This window comes from Triturus cristatus, chromosome 4_2 (genome assembly GCF_964204655.1).
Source record: "Triturus cristatus chromosome 4_2, aTriCri1.1, whole genome shotgun sequence".
Taxonomy (NCBI): domain Eukaryota; kingdom Metazoa; phylum Chordata; class Amphibia; order Caudata; family Salamandridae; genus Triturus; species Triturus cristatus.
In genome coordinates, this window is record NC_140586.1 from 212,815,782 (window position 1) to 212,836,881 (window position 21,100).

The window sequence follows — 21,100 nt, forward strand, 5'->3', positions numbered from 1 at the left end:
ACTCAAAGAGTTTTACAAGTTTTATCTAATCAATAATTTTGTGAATCAAGGATTAATTACAATGTCAACATCGAATTTAATTCAGGAAAGAAATACAATTTTAGTTAATAATAAGTCTCATTAAAATTTGTACTGACAGTAGCTGAAGAGGGAGGGAAAGAGGGAGCAGGTACAAAGACAGATTTCACAGATTTTGATTTACCTAGGGTGATTGATGAACCCAACTCCTTGAAGATGGGCCAGATGGAGTCCACCGGGACAGGTGGAAGACAGAGGATCAGGACAGGTTCAGAACTGGGAAGGTGATCTCTTCTAAGTGCAATGCCAGCGTCGCACCCCTCTCTGGCACTACTCTCCTCGATCTTTCTTCCGCAATTCCCCTTCTAGATGATTAGATTATCGATCAGTATTTCGGTCTCTCAAGCAGGGTCTCTGGCATCTGCAAGGTCTGAGACAGCGTCTCGGACAGCGACTGTGGCAGCATACGAGTCGGGTCGGATTCCTTCAGCTGTCTAACTAACTTACCTCTATTATACTATTCTGTGTTCGTCTACCACCCCCAAATGTTTCACTCTTGTGTTTTCCCCTATTTCTGATTGGACAAGGCAAGGAGGTGAGTTCATCAGACCATCTTAAATGTAATATTTTACTTAGGTTCTTTGTTCTATGTTTCTGCCCCTTATTTTACTTTGCCAAAGCTTTATTCCCACCCGCATTCCACATTATGCTTAATACAATTTTACAATATGTTGCTGTTGTGCTGGTCTGTGGGTTAAGTTCCCATGTGCTTCTTGCCAGCTTGACCTTGGCTGAGTTTCAATGGTATCATCATAGTTCCGGGTAGGGTTTAGTGCGCATGCGCACAGATCAGGTGGGGTAGGGATTTCAGTCACCCAACAAGGCCCAAATACGAACTAATAATAAAGTCAGAGAAAAACATGTTAGAATACGAAAATAAATGAATTCACTGTATACCACTTATCTCTACTCTATCCCCATTTACTTATATAAATCTTTTGCATTAGTATTTAGTAGAACTTGCAAGGCTTGGTTTATGCAGTAGCATGTGCATTAACATGTGAGTTTCAAGCGGCGATTTTAAATGCTATTGCGCAGCTGCAAAAGATTCCCTCCAAGCATAGAAAACGTCATACTACGTAGATGCAGTAGACGCATGCGCAGTGAAGTTCCCGCGTTTTGTCAGCCATTTTGACACTCTGGTTACTGGTTTGTAATACACATATATTGTGTGTATTTACAAGACAAATTGATTACGGTTTTATACATTATTCGAGAGGATTGCATCCGAGCAAGTTTCTTCTTAACGAAACCTTTCTCCATCAAGTTCTCCCAGCACTGCCCGCTCCACCCACCACCTTCCGCACTAACTGCAGTACAGCCTCATCCTGTCACTGACTGTGTACAGTACTCGTACTTTCAGTGTCACTGCTGGTGCTGTACTTTGCTCAGCTCAGCTTTGTGTGCTGTTGAACGTGGGAAACACCCATTACAACGACTCCGTGTTCACGCGCTGCCATCGCAACGCGGATTTTACATCGCTGGAGGCTTCACACCGCATGCTTTTACATCGCATGCTAGTAATGCGCAGGCACATTTAAATCGCTACCGTTTAAAACGCGAGCAATTGCGACGCAGAAACTCGTGCGTATGACGGTTGAACTTTAAATCTCTGGCCGAATGGAGACGGAAATGTCCCGTGCCAGTTGTTATGACGGTTGAACTTTAAATCTCAGAATATATTAAACACCCTACGCATATGTCCATCTTTGCTAAACTGACATCATTTTGAGACAGAAAGTGGCATCTACTTACAGTGAAGGAGTTAAGACGCTCCAAAGATGTGATGTGTGTTGTTTCTCAAAACGATTTGCACCTGCCTGAATGGAGGGATTGCGGATTTATGGACGAAAATGTTCCGTGGCAGTGGTTATATTATAAAAATGTGCCGTGGCACTAAAAACACCCAGGTTTTTTGGCGTTTCTTTAAAATGTGCCGTGGCACTAAAAACACCCAGGTTTTTGTCGTTTCTTTACACTTGGGGATGTCAGGACAGGCGCATATCTGCAGGTGGAGGTTGCAGAATAATCGTGCTGCTGTATTTTGCGCTACCTGCAGCTTGATCAGCACGCGTGGCAGTTGTTACTCAGTGGCGGCACAGAAGAATAAAAACACTCAGGTTTTTAGTACTTTCTTTAATCTTTAAACTTGGGGATGTCAGGACATGCGCATATCTGCAGAATAATCGTGAGCAAGTAATTAGCACCTGGACCAGGGTCTGTCTACAAGTACAAGGAAGCAGAGGAAAGACTTTTTTACCAGGTGCACAAAGGCAAAGCAAGTGGCACAGGTAGTATTAATGTGGACTTTCATGTACAGGGTTTGGTGGAGCTTGAAACAGACAGAGGCAAAGCAAGTGGCACAGCTCGTGTTAATGTGGACTTTCATGAACAGGGTTTGGTGGAGCTTGACACAGATTCTTTACAACTGGTTTTGGAATTGGGCCCCCAGTCCACCGACCAGAGGTTGTCGCTGGTCAATTGGAGGCATTTTTTGATCATCTCATCAAGCCGCGATCTTACCACTACCAGGTCTTGCCCACAGGAGATAAGAAGTGGGTGTTGGCGTATGATACAGTCACAAACCCAAAAGGCTACGTAGACATTAAATAATGTCAGGCCCAGGGAGAACCATGTGGGACTACTTTATTAACGAGCTAAGTGGGTGATTTTAAGGAGGCTAAACAGATGCGTTGGGTTCGGTTATGTGGGATTACTTTATTAACTAGCAAAGTGGGTGATTTTAAGGAGGCTGATTTGCATAACAGTGCATATTCGAGCATATGGCGCAAACATGTACTAAAGACGTCACTCCGCTGCCACCAAGTGGACGATACGCAAATAGTCCTGGGGGCGCCGTGTTTGGAAGTTTATACACCCTTTGACACACCTGCTGCAGCATTTCTTTATGCCGGCAATTACCAGGCCTCACAGAAATGTCAAGAAAACTTGTGTGATTAGTTAGCATCCTGGAAAGAGATCAGTGTTTTGTATACTTGAGGTTGTGACCTCTGTGAAGGTAGTGCAGAGGGTTAATATGCCGGGTGCAAAGAACATGTACCAAGGTGATTACAGAGTGCATACGATGTAAACAGATCAGCAGATTACTGCTTTCAAAAGAGACAACCTTTTGTTACTTGCAACTTATAACTTAAAGTCCTAATATCAATAGTGCGCTATTAACTTTGATCCCAGAACTGCAACACACCGCAAAATATACATTAGAACATTGATTAATGCTGCAAAAAGGGTAAATTGGACTAGAAATCGATTCGTATTATTAAAGAAACCTCCCAACTATGCTGCTTCTTTTTCGGCTCTGCGTTTGTGCTACTCCACACAAAGCACTCTTAAACTACTGCCGATCCAGTATGAATGCCATGTGACTCCTGCACTTTCAGTCCTTTGGCTTATGTTTCTTTTCCTATACTGGCGCAAACAAACATTGTAGGGTAATAGAAATAAACGAATTGCCGTCATGGGTAGGGGGGGGGGGGGGGGACGCGATGTTATGACATCCGATGTTACGACGTCCGATGTTAACGTTGGCGAGGTTTCATGCTTGGCTATAGGCAGCAACGCATTCGCGTTGCAACGGCGCACGATGTTCTAAATGACGATGTGATGGATTTCGCGATGTATTCGCCGCGTTGTTAACGCACGCGATGGGAGCGCGCGCGATGTATCGTCATACATCCGTTGAACGTACGTGTGCAGACTGGCGTAATAAAGGTACTTATTTTAGCAGCTGAACTCATCTGCAGCCTGCCTCTCCGCTGCCTGCCGAAAAGAATTCTGCTGACTGTCAGTGTCTGGTTGAAGGTGGTGCTGCAATAAGTGGCGGCTGCTCTTTACCGGGGGTGTCGGGGAGAGGTGAAGGGACAAGTTGTAAATGAAAATACATTTTTTTTTAAAACACACCTTCAGGCCGGCCACCGGCTGGCTGCTGCCTCTCAGTCCGCTCACCATCGCCTCTCGCTCCTCGGAAGCAATAACCAGGAAGCACCCAGGCTCCTAATTCCCCTAGCCAATCACAACGCTGTAATGTAGCTTTGTGATTGGTCTCAGATGGAGAATGGGGGCCTGGGCATGTTCTGCACCGAGGCTATAATGCAGCCAGTGTGCAGATCATGCAAAGGGTGCCAAACAGACAGTTATGCGCACTTTAGAGTGGAGCACCCACTCCTCCTCCTCCTCCCTGCTCTGGTAGTCCAGCCCCGCCCTAGGACACAGACATCTGAAATGATAATAACACTGGTTATTTTCATTTTAGTTTTCCATTAACTACTGCTCGCAGAGCGTTGGGGCGATGCCGCTGTTGTGGAGAGGCACAGCCGTGCTCGCGTGGCACAGGATGTTTTCTGCTTTGTGCTTCCCTTGCTCCTGGGCCCCTGAACCTCCTCACCCAAGACATTTCACATTCGTTGGCCTGACGGTGATTTATGAATTACGTTGATGACGCTGAAATGAGTCAACAACTTTCGTGTAAGCCTGCCCTCACCTCAGACAAAGTACCGGGTGCACACTTACAAAAATACTAAGGAAAAAATCTAACCACTAAATTATCCGATACAAAATCAAAAATGAAGAAAATATCGAAGTCCCAATAAAAGTTTCAGTTTATATACGCAAGATTCTTTCAAGGAAAATAAACCTACCATCTTCCACCAAATATCTAAAAGGGAAAGCCCAAATCTCCATCTGGATACCTAAAGAAACCTGATATCTTCGACTGGATATCTACAGTACAAAACAGACTTTAGCTTCAAAATCTTAGTTCGAATGTCAATTGAATATTTCATCAATATTTATTCGGAAATGCTTGTCGTGCCTTTTAATCGGTGTATGTTCATGGAGGCTCTTCAAAAATGTATGTGCAATGTGCAAAATCAATGACTTGTGCATTTAATAGGCGACATCCTGCTGGTCATTTTGGGGTCACACCATCACGTGGACTCCTGCTAGTGCAGGCGACTTATTCCCCCACCGGTCCCTGCGCCTCGCGGAATGGCGGCCGATTCGTTCTGCAAGGGTGCGGGGCCTCCATCCGACACGCTAAAGGCTCCCTGTACTTCCGCAGGGCGGGGCATCCTGCTGGTCATTTTGGGGCCACTCCATCACTTGGACCCCTGAGGAGTACAGGGGGACTCATTCCCCGCTCTGTCACTGCGCCTGGAGGTGCGGGTGTCGAAACGTTCTGCAAGGGGTCGGGCCTTCTTCCGACGTGCTAAAAGCGCCCGGCACTCCCGCAGCGTGGGACGCGCCTGGCCAAAGCCCGGTCCCGCCCTGCGCCCGTCATCGACCGGAAGAGGCAGAGCAGGGCCACGCTCCTTGTACTGTTGGATGGAACCTTGCTCCAGTGTATTAGGGTACTGTAATCTACTGACAGTGGCTGGGGCCGACTCGTGCTTTGATGGTGCTCACTTTATAGTCTCTGCTGGACAGAGGCTGTGTACAAGGGCTGTCTTTTCCAGTCAGCCGGTGTGCCCCACAAAGAACTTCCAAACGGACTCTTTTGCATTTCTTTTGACCTGTGGAGTGGTGTGACAGAGTGTTCTGATCGTGCTGGAAAGTGTTACAGAATACATATTGATGGGTTTTGTAACCCTGTTCCCCTTGTAGAGTTACATTTGTTATTTAGTACCCGGAGGTGAGGATTGACGGGCGAGTGAATGTTAATGTACCTCTGTGTTATTTTCTTATATGTTGGGGTATTCTGAAATGGGTAAACGTAAGGCTGAGAAAAGTGCATCGAGGGCTCCAAAAGGGAAACAAAACACAAATGTCGGTATATTACAGTGGGGTAATGGATAGGATTGACAATCCACTGCTGGAATTTACAGACCTTATGAATTTAAACTCTCAATCGGCAGTCTCCAGTACAAAATGTCCTGATGTGGAGCCAGCCAAGAGGGTTCATAAAATGTTTGAAATCCCACACTCCAGCCACTGCCTGGCAACGTCTATGGGATCGCAAGAGTTACAAACTGTTGTTAGCCCTGTCAAGTCTTCGACGGTTCAAAGTATGCCTGTTATTGAATGTAGCAATCGCTACACATCTCTCCACAGACAATAATGCAAGCGAAACTCCACAGGCAGAGAAACGTCCCCTCACTACCCCGCGGCTTTTTAAAATGCTACAGAATTTGAATGCGGGGTATTGGAGATTGGAGAGACCAGGTCAAATCACTCCAGAAGGTGATGGAGAACCTTGATGGGATTACAAGTAATAAACAGATGTGTAGACCTGGTGGGGATAATATGGGAAAAAATCCCCCTAAGACCATTTGTGCCCCTTCCTTAGCCCTCAACTGCCTGGGTATCGATGCTGGGAGAGCACGCCCTCAATCCTCCCTGCCCTTTCCGAGATCATCCAAGTGGGATCCATTTACAGACCTAGGGCGGGAGTGTGTTTTTTCATGTGTACGCACTAACCACCCTGCTGGACACTGGGGGTCTAGGCCAAGAGGGCAAGTCCAGAACGGTATTTATACCCCAAGCAATGTAGGCGATTTTCCAGCGACAGTCTATCTCATTAAGATGTCCTCTGGATCTAGGGAAGACAAGGATTCCCTGATCAATAAAGTAATCTATTTGGTTCCGTGACACAAGACAGTGCTACTCAATTATTAGGAGTGATATTATAGCAGCTGTAAGTATTGAAACCCCGGTTGCTTCTACTATAAAGTGCGGGTCTCTTTTTCCCTTAGAGATTTGGTGGAGGGCCTCATGGCTGTCGAGGCCCATACCATCTCTAGTGCAAACAATAGCATGCAGCTCAATTTTTGTGACCCAGCTCTGACTCAGGGGTGGTAGTTTTGTAGTTTTTTATTATATAGCGTGACCTTGCTCCGAAGGTATCCGAGCGCTTTACATGAGCACCAGTTTTTAATTTTTTTAAAATATTTTTTTAATATAGATTTTTTGCATTTACAGAAGACCAACCAAGTACAAGACATTCTTATACAAATCGGAGCTTTGGCAGTAAACCGACATTCTGTACAAATGAAAAACAACCCATATGCCAGCACATAGCATTACAAGAATTCGGCACTAGAGAGATACACAGACATGGCATCACTTCCAAGGGCATCCTACAGGAGGATGAACAATACAGTGGCTCGCCAATCCCCAGAGAGGACAAATTGTAATTAGCCATCCAACCCACCTCTCCTCACCCATTTGATACTGTTAGCAGATAGGCAGTGAGTGGACCCCAAATATCACGAGGCCTGGACGTAGTTGGCAATTCTTCAGCATAACACGTTAGTTGGTCCTGCAACCAGAGCTTAGTAGATGGTGCGGAGATCGGATAATTCTCTCTCAAGTGTAGTCATAGTGCGGCGCAGGGACTTCAACACCCCAGCCTGCAGACCTATACGGACCCCCCGGATAGTCACTTTAAATGCTTCCCAAAACGTTCCAATAGTCTGAAACGATCCCGCGTTGTGCAGGAAGTAGTCTGCAATAGCCTCACGAATGCCCTCACAAAAAACCTGATCCTGCAGAGAGGTCGATTGCAGTCGCCATTGGAATTGAGAAGGGATGTGAGAGGGCAGAGACATACTGAAGAGCACCGGGGAGTGGTCAGACAATATCCGCGGTAGATGTTTAACCTGTACAGCCCACGTGGCGACATCTTGTGTGACTAGCCAGAAATCAATACTTGACCAGGACTGACGAGCATAGAAGTGGCATGTACCTTCCCGGGAAGTTGGATGCCGCAACCGCCAGAGGTCCGTAAGCCCCAAAGACACCATACCATCGCGCACAGACACCATGGCCTTCCTAGGGGGAAGGTCTACTGACGACATTCTGTCCAGTGCCGTATTTAGCACGGTGTTAAAATCACCACCACAAATAATGGCTGACGGGGTAGTTTATATATCTTGCCCCATAAAGTGTCATAAAAAGCAGGATCATCTACATTTGGCCCATAAAGGTTCACAAGAATTAACGACGTGCCAGACAACGTACCCTGCACTATAATGTAGCGCCCTGCATCATTCTCTTCTACATGTATAGGTACAAAGGGGATGCCCTTTTTTATAAGAATCATTACTCCCTGTGCATAAGAGGAGTAGGATGCCGCTAGACTCACCCCCGCCCATCTTGCTGCAACAGCGGTGGCAGTGCGTCTAGTAAGGTGAGTTTCTTGTAAGAAAGCGACATGTATATGATGATGATCAAGATAGGCCAACACCTGCCTCACTTTTTTGGGGTTATTGAGTCCTCTAACATTCCAACTCAGCCACGATAGTGTGGACGCCTTGGAATCAGTCATGTCTTTCTAGAACAAAAAGTATATCCGTGCTATTGCACAACTGAAAGAAGTAAGCATACAGCTTGCTCTGCCAATATACTGCATTTAAAGCTCTAGGACTGCGAAAGCATTCCCCAACAGATCCCCCCACCCACAGCAGCATAAAACAAATGCTGCGAAAACCCCGATCCAACACAAAAACACAGACACACAATTGCGTCTGTAAATCCTTGGAACTATCACAAGGAAATGAATGAAACCCCCTTACAATGGCACTATAGAGCACCAGAACATAAGGAAAAACATTGTGGGGAATACCCATACTGTGGGTCACTAGTAGCCGTCAGCCCCCTGAGTTAACAGGGTGGGTCAAGACCAAAGTGATAGGCCCACCAACCCGCAGCAGATAGACTGTCGATGCGCCCCCTGCATAGGATTCAAGACAAATGCAATCATATAAAGCACACAACCTGCAATACACAAGTCTAACACAGTCAACAGGCAGCATATTACAATAGAGCCTAGCATGTGATACCTGAAAAGAACAGATAATGACTAATAACCAAATAAGGTACTGATACTAATTGGCCACGCTATACAGTAGGCAACCTGATCCGTTAACAACAGTGCAACACAATGAAACTAACACGTCGATGTCCAGGTGATCAGTCCTCAGAGTCCGAGCCAGCGCTCCTCACACGACTGGTTTCCTGCCGCCCAATCTGCTGAATATAGTGAAGTGCATCTTTGGGCGTCGTGAAAATGCGTGCCTTTCCCGCATGCTGGATTCTCAGACGGGCAGGGTAGAGCATGGCGTACTGGATGTGGAGGGACTGCAATTTCTTTTTGACAGCTTGAAACTCTCGACGCACCTGCTGCACAGCCACAGTAAAATCTTGAAAAAGTTCAACCTTCTTTCCCTGATAGTCAAGAGCACCCTTCTCCCTGGCCAGACGAAGTGCTGTGTCGCGATCCCGATAGTTCAGGATCCTGGCTATGATAGAGCGAGGTGGTGCTCCAGGCACTGGGCGGGCAGCCAGGGAGCCGTGAGCCCGTTCCACTATGAACACCTTGGAGAAATGCTCTGCACCCAGAAGAGATACCAGCAGTGTCTCGACAAAGGATTCCATGGGCCCAGTGTTGGTGGTCTCCGAAATACCCGTAATGCAAAGGTTATTTCTCTGAGACCGAGCTTCAATATCCTCATTCTTTGCACTAATCACCTCCAGAAGCTTCTTCATACTGGCGCAGGAGGAACTGACATTCTCCAAGCGATCCTCCGTAGTTGATATCCGTTGTTCCGCCTCTGCTAGTTGCGTGCCATGCTTATCTATTTTCGCCGTCATGTTGTCCATGCGTAGATTAATGTGATCAATTTTGGCGTCTATAGAGTGCAAAGTCTGCTGCATGCTTAACATCAGGCGCTCCAGTTTCGCAATTGATCCTGTTTCTTGATCCGGGTCTGCGTCCGGGGCACTAGGGGCCGAAGCTTTCGCTGGTTTTACAGCGTCAAAGTGCAACTTGCCTTGCTGCCTGTCCGTCTTCCCCATGTCGGCTGTGACCCAAACAAAGAGCAGAGAGGCAGCCGGGACCCTATCACCACAGACTCCGAGCCCAGCGGAGGAGTGAACGTGAGCCTAACTCCCAGCACTTATGGTATCACCATATGAAAGGACTAATGTGTGCCTCCAATATGGATTTGCATGCAGCAGACAAGCAGGCGCTCCGCCCCCAAACCCCAAAAGCAATGAAGCACCCCAAGCAGTCACAGGCCAAGTTGCAACACACGACGGAACCGAAAAGCACTGGAGCAGAGTCACTACTGTTCAGACCAGTCAGATGGCAGGGCTAGAGTTATCAGAGAGCCATGGAAGAGCATCCCCACAACTCCAGAAATATTGCAGCACTCTAGAGCCAAGCCAGAGATCACAGCAACGCCCAGGGTACACAGCCAGCATCACCCCAAAGCAGTCTGCTCGGATTCACACAAATGGTACTAAATATATTGACATGTAGCCCACAAAAGCATAGTTCATCCCAGCAGTAGCAGCACACAGGAGTATATGGAGAGCACCAGGCATCAGAAGCAGCAACCACCAGCTACGATGACAGTCCACTCAGAGGCCCAGCCGGAGGCAGTTAGAGAGCCACAGTAGTTAAAGCTGAGGGAAGGGCATCCACTTATCTGTTTGCCGCAGTTCACACCACTGTGAGATTTATGTCCACCAGGCTCGCCACAGTTACTGCCCCTCACGGCAAGGCGATCGATACCCGCCTCCGCCGCAAGTCAAGACTATCCAGGGAAATGGCGCCCAGAGTGCAGATCGCGCTCCTCCACTGCTGCCCAGGCCGCGCTGGCAGGTGGACGCCACGTACCAAAGTATCTGGGCCCTTCAAGGATCAGCACAGCATTTAGGGCCGCCACCGCCGCGCGGGTCAGGGCACACAGCTTATCGAAGACACAGACACCAGCCCGACCCTCTGCGCGGCCGCCGGCAGAACAAAAGGGGGAAGGCCACAGCACCGGCAGCTCACCGCGCCACCACTACTACGGCAATGTCGGAAGTCCACACGAAGCAGCAGGACTATGCCGCCAGCATCAGCGGCAGTCACTCGCGCAGGAAGGGGGGGGAGGGCCGCGACTCCGGCAGCTCACCACGCGCCCTCAACTCCGGCAATGGTGGCCGCCCGATCCGCTCCTCAGAGCCACTCTGCCACCGCCACACGATCCAGCAGACAGCGCAAATCCCCTGAGAAGGCAGTGGTCAGGTGCGGACGTCCCCCGCTACACAATACTTCAGCAGACCACCGGCAAGTTGTCAGCAGAACTCAGCAGTTAAGGCATCCCGGGGCCGCCATCTTGCGCAAACCAGGAGAACACTGCACTAACATATGCCCCAGCGCGTTGTAGAGCTGCAGAAACCACTTCAGTATATTCCAAAAGGCCTCAGAAGCCAGGAAATATGTCAGTCAACCGCGGATGGCGCCCAGCAGGCAGGCTATTTGGCGGATTATTGTCTTGACCAGCAGAGCAGCACTAAAGTGCGGCCATCTTGCTCCGGGCTCTCTAGGGCCCCCCACTCCTCTTTGCAGATGATACTTTGCAAATATCTAAGCCACCGCTGGGAATGCAACAGCTCTTGAACTTTATCAGTTCTGTGTTGAGCGGGCCTGGAGCTTAATTGCTCTAAGACCAAATGCATGACTTTCTCCAAGCAGAAGGGGACTCTTTGCAAGAGGAGTATGCTCGTGGGTGACACCCCTTTAGATGTAGTGCCAAAATTGGACTATTTAGTTATAAAACGTTAAAAAAACGATGTTGGGCAACACAGGTGGAAAAAGAATAGCTGTCCTTGATTTAATGCAGCCATACATATGAAAAAGCCACAGGAAAAGTTAATCTAGAAGGGTGGCTCCAGCGTTAGAAATGTATAATATTAAGGCTTTGGGGGCGGTTTTGTATGGTGCGGAGCTTTGAGGTGGATCAAAAGAAAATTGCTCTCACGGTCGAGTGCAGACTTCATATGTTCTGGTTTTGGCTCTGGACTACACCTGCCCTAGAGTCTTATTGGGTGGGCCTCGAAGACCTTTTGATTCCACTGTGTGCAAGGAAAATCCTGTGGTTATGTACTGTTAAGGCCCTATTACAAATGTTGAGCTTGGACATATATCAGGACTCTCCTGAGACCATGTGCTCATTCTCTAAGCTAGTATTAAAGCATTTTTTAAGGAGAGTGCTGCAATTGATAATATTATGCACTGCAAGGACTCTCTTTCTGTAGCCTTTACTGACCACAAACCTGTGGCTTATTATGAGAGTACCATTGATAAAATTGCTTCCCCTCTAGCCAGGAAACTCTACATACATTTTAGGTAATGGATCTCTCCCTCTAAAATAATTTGCTAGCAAATAGCAATATGAAAGTGCCATTAATGATGATCTTTGTATGGGTTGCCGAGGGGGTTCTAAATCAATTTCTAATCTTGTTTTTCTGCCCCCTTTGCAAACAGTTTCGCTCAGAGTGGATTGTTCATCTTTGTAAAAACCTGAGTATTACGGAATATCGGGAGGCATTCAGACTACTGTAATCCATTACCAGCTGGATTGTGGTTTTCTATTTAGCCAAGTTCTTACTGGCGATATGGGTAAGGTGCTCGAAATATGTACAAGCAGCTTCTAATTCGTGATTTGGAGCATCTGATGCCTACGGCTTGTCTCTGCGGTTGATTGTGCAACAGTGTTGTTCTTTTTTCCCCTCTTTGTAGGCTCTATCCTTGTTATGCTGATATTCTTCTATGCATTACAGTCAGTTCTGATGTGTTTACCCATTATGGGGTTTCAATTTTATTTTAAACTGTATTTTAAATGTGCGTTTGGCACTTCTTAAAAGTATATTTATTACTGTTTATAATTGTTTTAATGTCTATTTGTGATGTTTTTGTCTTGTTCATACTTTTATGATCCAAAGAGATCAAAATAAAGTTTTTGAGGACGGTATCTAATTGCTCAGCTTGTTGGACATCAACGAGTTATAGCCATTCAGGACCTGCATACTTGCTTTCGGGCACCTTTAGTCTCTTAAGTATTTTGACGTTTTGATTGTTCATCATCATTACCTTGCTCTTATTACTCTGTCTCTCCTTCAGCGTCCTCAGCTCTTTGCACTCCTTTCAGTATTCTTTTTCATTTTCTTGCAACATTTGGCCAACTTTCGTCATGATGCACTCTTTCACATGAGATGCTTATGACTGACTGTCCTTTCAGATCTGTGTTTGACCACTGTTGGCATCCTCACTTCATTTGTCACAGGCTTAGGATAGTTTTCGCCCGATCATCTTTGACCCTTACAGAAATACAGGCTTCACCAGAAACTCTAGAGATATGAAGCTTGAGTTTTGATTCTTGTCTCTTTCTCTGGAGATGGGACATTTGAGTATTTTCACCTTGATTTTGTCTTGTAGCTCTAGGGCTTGATCAGACTAGACCTGTTGGTATTTGTCTTGCAGAGATTCAACATACAAATCCTCTCCTTCCAGATACACACATCTTATTGCGTTCTGACTCAGTGAATTGTGGCTGTTGTCACAACTTCTTTATCAGCTTGTCTCACCCTCATGTGTCATACATGAATTACCTGGTGAGGACCCTTCCAATGAAGCTCCAGTAGTTCTTGCACACATGCATCATCACCAGGATCCAATCTCCAGAATGGAGGTCATGGGCACTGTCCCTGCTACGTGGTTGGGGTTGCCAAGTCATCCAGATGAAAAATAGAATGCACAATATCAGCCAGTCCTCTGCAGTACTCAAGAACAATGCCATCTGTAATGTTCACAAGCACAGCTGCAGGTACAGACTGAATTCTCTTGGCTCTCTCCAGCAACACCTCATGGGAGGAGAATCCTGTTCTTTTGTTTGGCCTGCATCTGAGACTCGTCAAGACAAGTGTAAGTGAATCAGGCCCTTTGAGTGAGGTGGATGCACGTGCTTTGGCGATTCTGGATTTCAATGTACTGTTGAAATGTTGCACAACTCCTGATGCTTCTGGTCTGTAACTGCAATGGAATTTCTGATTGAATCCAAGAGTTAGGCAGAGTAACTCCATGACATAATTTTTAAAATGTGTACCACAATCTGATTCAGTAGAAACAAACATGCCAAACCGAGGGATAAAGTACCTCAACAGTAATTTAGCTACATTAAACCTGTCTCTCCTTCTAGTCGGGTATGCCTTGACCCAGGGGGAGAAAAGACGAACAACAACCAATATGTACCTTAGGACATGGCAAATAGGCATGTCGACGAAATGAACCTGAATGCACATAAAAGGGCTGTCTGACTTTCCTATGTTTCTCATGGTCACAACTGTCTTCTTTCCGGTATTTTAACTGCTCGCATGTAATACATTGCTGACACAAGCTCTCAGCCATGGGCCTGAAATGGGTGTTGAATCAATACCTCTAAAAGATTCAGATCATACCATCCCTTCCCACATGAGTAGGGCCATTGAAGTGTTGCAGCATAGTGGGCAACAGTAAATCCAGCGACTCTGGCCTCCCGTCATTTGAAACCCAGGTGTCGGTCTCATCCCTGCTGCATACTGTTCTGAACGACCTTTCCCTCTCAATGTCGGGCCTCTCTTTGAATGTCTTTGAATTCTTTCAAAGTATGTACAGTGGTCAATGGCACATATGTCACATTATTACGTTTACATTATTCGTCTAGATTGAATGAGCAGACTCAAGCGCAGTAATTGGCCACCTGGTCAGTATATTTATATCCAATGTGATCATATCATCACCGCTCTTGTGTGCAGCGCAATTTACAATGGCAACTTCTTTAGGTAACTGCAGTGCTTCAAGGAGATTGAAACAAATCCCATTTTTGACGGGGTAACCAGAGTATGTTGTAAAACTCCTTTGTGATTTCAGCTGTCTAAAATCATCGACCACACCAAACCCATACTGGCTGTCAATGTAAATGGTAACTCTCAATTTATCAGCCACAGAACAAGACCTTGTTGGTGCGATTATTCCAGCTACTGGTGCTCAGGTTACATTGCTCAAATAGAATGCTTCCACAATACCAAATGTGGTGCTGACTGCATATGCGGCTCTCAAAGTTCCAATAAAGGTCTCTAAAACAAGAACATCAAAAACACTTTAGAAAACCAGGGTCTAAGGGAAATTGTTTTAAAGACCTGCCCAAGTTCTAATCCCCACTTTTAACTCAATCAAACACACAAGAAGAACTGGGGGTCTAGTGTCAGACAGCACAGAAGAAAAAAGATATCTATTGAAAGAAACAGCACAACAAGTCTTAGAGCAGAGCATGGATTTCCATCAATCTTACTCTAGGAATGGAGCATGGATTCTCATCAATCAAGCTCTCTTGATCATTTATATCATTTGGTCATCCATCCAATATCGGAGGTCTGTCTCTTGATCACGGAGACTACCTCGCTGGAAAAAGCTCTATTGCTCAAAATGACTGATGGAATAGGACCTCACATGAAAGAGAAAAAGATTGTTGTGTCCATGGTGGATGATCCTATGTGGTGCAGTGCAAAAAGTGAGTGAAATCTAAAAAAGGTTGTGCAGAGAGGAAACTTCTACGTGTTATATCTGCTCCTCACACCTTTATTAAAAACAGTGCAAAGAAAATATAGCAGTACTTCCTAGTAACTGCTATTGGTAGGTCAACATGTTTCAGCCATCCGGGTATACTACCCACGGCTTTCTTCAGGACCTGTGTATGTCTAAACCATGCTACTGCAACCAATGTTCACACTGCCTATAGTGAACTGTAAACCAAATTACAAATGAAATGTGGTAAATAAAGAAAGGTTGGAATCAATACAACCTTATTTGGTTCCAATCCTCTGAATCACAGGGTGCAAACACCACCATGGACACAACAATCTTTTTCTCTTTCATGTGAGGTCCTATTCCATCTTTCTTTATTTACCACATTTCATTTGTAATTTGGTTTACACTTCAGTGGGCTCTTGAGAACTCTGACAACATCAACTAACAAGCATTTGCAATGCAATAGGTCTCGCATTTGCACAAGTTTGAGCTCTTTGCATTGTAAATGACAATGCCTTTTATTTATGTGTTGGTTTTCAAAACAGATAAATAAAAGGCATTGTTATTTACAATGCCAATAGCTTAAACTCTAGCAAACGCGAGATCTATTGTATTGCAAATGCTTGTTCTGAAATTAGTGAAGTTTACTCTGAGATGCCTTGTGCTCATTCTCTGGTAGGTAATTTTACAGGGCAATTGTGTCCAATCTGCAGCTTTCCTTTGTTTTAGATGCCACTTATAAATTTATACACTGTACAAACACTGAATTGCAGGGCAACTGTAAGGTCTCCAGATTTTTCCTCAGTATTTGACTAAAGATTGAAGGGCTTTTGGTATACCATTGTGGAACCTTGCACCATACCAGGTGTTTACTCAATGAATGCGAAAAGAAACTGACTGTCCTCTGGTAGGGGAATGGAAAAGAATGCTTGGCACAGGTCTGTGATACCAAAGGGGATGATGGACGGAGCGTTTGAGCAAATCAAACACTCACCCCCAGTCAACTGATCTGGGTTTAATCCATCATCATTCTTTAGCTCACTCCACCACCCCAGTTCAGACATGGCCATATGCAAATCAGTCTGACCCTGTGCCTCATGGGAACAGTCCAGCCCGAACTGCAAAGCCATGTCTTCCCTGGACCGGAAACAAGCATCCTGGGACCGGTTTCGGGTTCATAACCCTCATCAGCCAGGCTATCTTGAATCCTGTGGCAAAGTGAGCAAGGGACCCACGTCTGGCATAGGTCTGTGACTGTGGCCCATTACGCATCTGATGGAATCTGGAAAAGGTTTTCAGCAGGAATCGGTACCACAGAACCACATGGGATTAAAATGTGATTACCCTTTCTCAGGTGCTCCACTACTCTCTACTTTTATTTGCTTCTTGAAGACCCATGATAGTCTAGATGTAAAGACAGTCCAGTACTTCTTTCAAAATACCTTGATCTATCATTTGCTCAACTACAGGAACTATTCCTGCGATTACCTCTGGAGTGAGTTTACACTGGAATGTTCAGGATAGACTGCATATGAGTTTACCTTTATTTAAACCAGCGGTACTCTTTATCAACCCAAGCTTCTTCGTTCCGGTGCATTTTAAATCAGGAGGCAAGTCCTACCTTGGTCAAACCAGGGAACAAAAAGACTTCTGACTCTTGCGATTTTATTTCAAATTAAGCATCTGGACCATGGCTCTGAATCTCTATCTGGTGTATAAAAGTTGCAGGTAATTTTTGAGTACACTTTATTTTGGGAGCATACAAACTGTGATGTACAATAGTATGGCGGCAAAGCTGTCCGCAACCTTTGTCCATATTTTTTAAGTTGAAAACGTTTTCCAGTACATTGTTTGCTTCCAAAATAAAATGATTACTCTTGCTTACTTTATTTTGAATGTATTTGCTTATCATACATGATAACCTGTGATCCCATTATGAAAGATTTTCTCCAATTTCCTTATTTCTGACAACGTGTAACCCCTCTAGTAACCTGTAATAATGAAATGATTTAGCTATTCAACTGTAATAAATTATTACAGCAGCGTTGTGACGTCCTAATGCCCTCTGCAAACAGCCAAGCTGAAAGGTAAGTCACAGAGCTTAACTACAGCTGCAGTTTAAACAACGAAAACGAGAAATGGCTTTTACTACTTATGCTATTTTTTGGTAAACGAACCGTGATCAGCAGAAAAAAGATATTTATGGAAACATGCTTATTTGAGGCATGCTACAGGTCATAACCAGAAAGATAGAATCTCTCTGCATGTTTCCACACATTCTGAGCTGCAGCTTTTTTTTTAAATCCGACTTATATTAAACTAATTCTAAGGTCCTTTTGCAACAAATTACTAACTGCTTTTGGTGTGTTTAATTTTGCAATACAAATTCTACTTTTATTCTACCCACCTGGAAACATTCTGGGCCAGATGTACCACCATTCAATTTTGCGAGTCGCAAATTGCGTCGAATTGCGACTTACAATTTGTGACTCGCAACATGGAATGTACAACAGTGTCTCACTGTTTGCGATTCCTTAAAGGGTCGCAAATTGCATGCCTCATTAATATTCATGAGGCAGTCGCAATTTGTGACCCCATTGGGAATGGCTAGCACTCCCAGGGATGGTGGCCTACTGGGGTCAGCAGACCACCATGTCTAGGACTGCTTTTTAAATAAAGCAGTTTTTTTTTTAAATGCAGCCCGTTTTCCTTAAAGGAAAACAGGATGCATTTAAAAAAGAAAAATTAAACTTTTCAGATTAATTTTTTAAGGGCAGGAGGTGGTCTCTGGGACCACTGCCTGACCTTAAAAATTATTTTCGCACACACTCACAAAGGGGAAGGGGTCTTCTGGGGACCCCTTCCCGTTTGCGAGTGGTTTACCACCTACTTGAAGTAGGTGGTAAACTGCAAGTGTTTTGTGGCCACAAATGTGGTTGCAAAACAATGGTAAATTGCACTGGTCCTCGGTATTAGGAAGAGACGCCCCTTCCTAATATTGAGAGTCAAACGCTATTTTGCGAGTCAGTGACTCACAAAATAGCGTTTGTACATGCCAGGACCCTTTTCTGCAGTCGCAAACGAGTCGATCTCCCGTTTGCGACCGCAAAAACTGGTCGTACATCTGGGCCCCTATCTCATTTCCTGGGAAGGGTGATGGTGTCACCATGTATAATGAGGAAAGTAGTATTCCCTACCATACATTAGAAGGATATTGAAAGTCACCTCAGAGTTCCATAACCCTATAAAGGAACTGAGCCTTTGGCCTCGTTCTTATATATATGGTCACAGAACTCCTCTGTGACTTGCATTATCCTTATAATACAAGTAAGGGGCCTACATTATATTTAATTTCCACAAATTGTTTGTGAATATGTACACATTTTTGTATTACAACCACTGACTGTAATGCGATCAGAGCTTACAGACATTTAGGGCCAGATATACGACCATTCACTTTTGCGAGTCGCAAATTGCGTCGAATTGCTACTCGCAATTTGCGACTCGCAAAAGTGAATGTACGACAGTGTCTCAGACACTGTTTGCAATTCCCAATCGGGTCACAAATTGCATGCCTCATCAATATTCATGAGGCAAGCGCAATTTGCGACCCCATTGGGAAAGGCTAGCACTCTCAATGGTCGTATATCTGGCCCTTTATTTCCTTAGAGAGTTCGCCCTAACTGTAAAGGCTTTGCATAAGTGAACCATATATGCAATTTTGAACAGCTTACAGAGATAGATGCATATCTTGGTTTAGCAGCAGACAGCCCTCTTTCCCACAGCCTTCACACTCCCACGTCATAGGTGGGGACGGCGTTTTATCCTTTATAGTGTGAGATCGGAGTAGCAAGGGTGGAGGTGCCTGGTTCTGCTTGATGTCTGGCGTGCTGGTAGTGTTTGCTAATTAGTGCACATAAGGGGGTGGTGTTTGCTGGATGTTATCAAGTATGATATGGGTGGCTTGGTTAGTGTCGGGGTGTAGGTGGTATTTACTGCTTCGTATCAAGGGTGGTGTTGCTACGCTTTGCTTGGTGTCTGGGGTTGTGGGAGTGGGAGTGGTTGCTTGTTGAAGCATGTTAGGAAGTGGTGGTTTCTTGTTGGTGTCAGGTTGTTGTATATCATTGGTGGTGTCAGGGTTAGAAGTAATATATTGTGCTTGTTGTTGCGGTTGCAAGCGGTGTTTACTGGTTTGTGTCAAGATTTGTTTGTGTCACCATTGGTGTTCTTGTTGATGTGTCAGGGAGTGAGGATGCCATATGATGGTTGGTGTATTCGGTGGAGGATGTATGTATCCTGTGTCTGGAAGTAGAGGTTGTGTTGCTTGGTTGCTGGCATGGAAAGAGATGTTGTGCCCTGCTTAGCGTCAGATGATAGTTGCTGCTTGGTGTTAGGTTTATTGTTTTTGGTTTTTCTCCTATTTGGTGCTATGGTTGAAGGTGATGTTTGCTTATGGGCGGCAGGGCTGAAATTAGTGTCTGCTGTAGTTATTGGGGTAAATGTGTTTTATTCGTTGATGGCAGAGGTGATGTTTCCCGGTTGCTCTTCAGTCTGGAGGTGATGAACTAGGACAGAGCCGAAACCCTCATGCTTGTGTCTCTTCCTAGGGGGTCGTGTCGTCGCCCACAGTGAAAGCTATAAAAGTGATGCTAATACTTTCTGCATCTTCTGGTTCTGCTGGCAGTACTCCAAGCCTGCTGACGTGATGCTTCAGGTGAGTACCAGTGTTTCACTGTCTTTGCTCTGGTGCCTCTTCTAATGCTTGGCGCTGGCAGTGGAGTAAGAAATGTAACTGAAATGTATTTTGAGTGCAATTGATTTCTCCAAAATGTAATGTTTTTGTGTTTTTTTGTGCCCACTGCTTATTTCCGCACCCACCCCGTATCCGACATCTGTCTCTGCGGCTGGCCGCTTACACTCAGTGTACGAGCATATTGGAACTGAATACACAACTTCAGTCATTTTGTTTTGTACCGGCCTTCTTCCTTACAATCTCATGTCCTGAAATGCCAGCACCTCACTGAGACATTACCTGCTATACAGGGTCAGCTTCTCCTTGCGCGCTGTTCTGCAGGCCCGCACCTCCCCAAGTGCTGTCCTGCAGTGCCAGCACCACCCTGAACTATATTCTGGAGTGACAGCACCTCCCTGAGTCCTGTTCTACAGTAACAGCACCACACTAAACCCTGTTATGCAGTGCCAGCACTTCTTCTATCTCTACACTGCCTTGTCAGCATTAGTCAATGCAAGTCATTCAGTGCTGCCATCTCTTGGGTGCTTTTCTGCAGTGGCAGCAGGTCGTCTAACTCTAGTTTGTGGTGCCTTCTTCAGGGAAGAACTAGCAACAGCTAGCACTGCAGGTCTGGCTAAGGAAACTACAGACTCCTAAAAGTACATGTAGTTAGACTGCTGACACTGCATGGCAGTAGTAGGGAAACTGCTGGCTCTTCAAGTCAAATGCAGGGAATCTCCTGGCACTGTGGGTTCCGACAAAAACACTCCGTAACCGACAATATAGTGGTGTTACAAACAATAATAGATAAATACGTGGTCTTAAAATCGCAGGTCGTCTATACCGTCTTTGTCAATTTCACGACGGTATTTGACAGAGTGGATAGACCTACACTCTGGAACAAGCTTAGAAAACTGGGAATTCCAAACAACCTGCTC

At 45.4% G+C, this 21,100-nt stretch overlaps 1 protein-coding gene across 1 annotated transcript in view; it reads left to right on the forward strand.

Moving 5' to 3' along the window:
* Positions 1-21,100, forward strand: part of LOC146833423 (sperm-associated antigen 4 protein-like) — a gene marked incomplete at its 5' end in the record, with an annotated part of 145,412 nt that overhangs the window by 73,569 nt on the left and 50,743 nt on the right. The window contains one exon of the mRNA XM_085599902.1: positions 20,038-20,144. Coding sequence (XP_085456028.1) covers positions 20,038-20,144 — 107 coding nt within the window. The remainder of the gene's footprint in view (positions 1-20,037; positions 20,145-21,100) is intronic.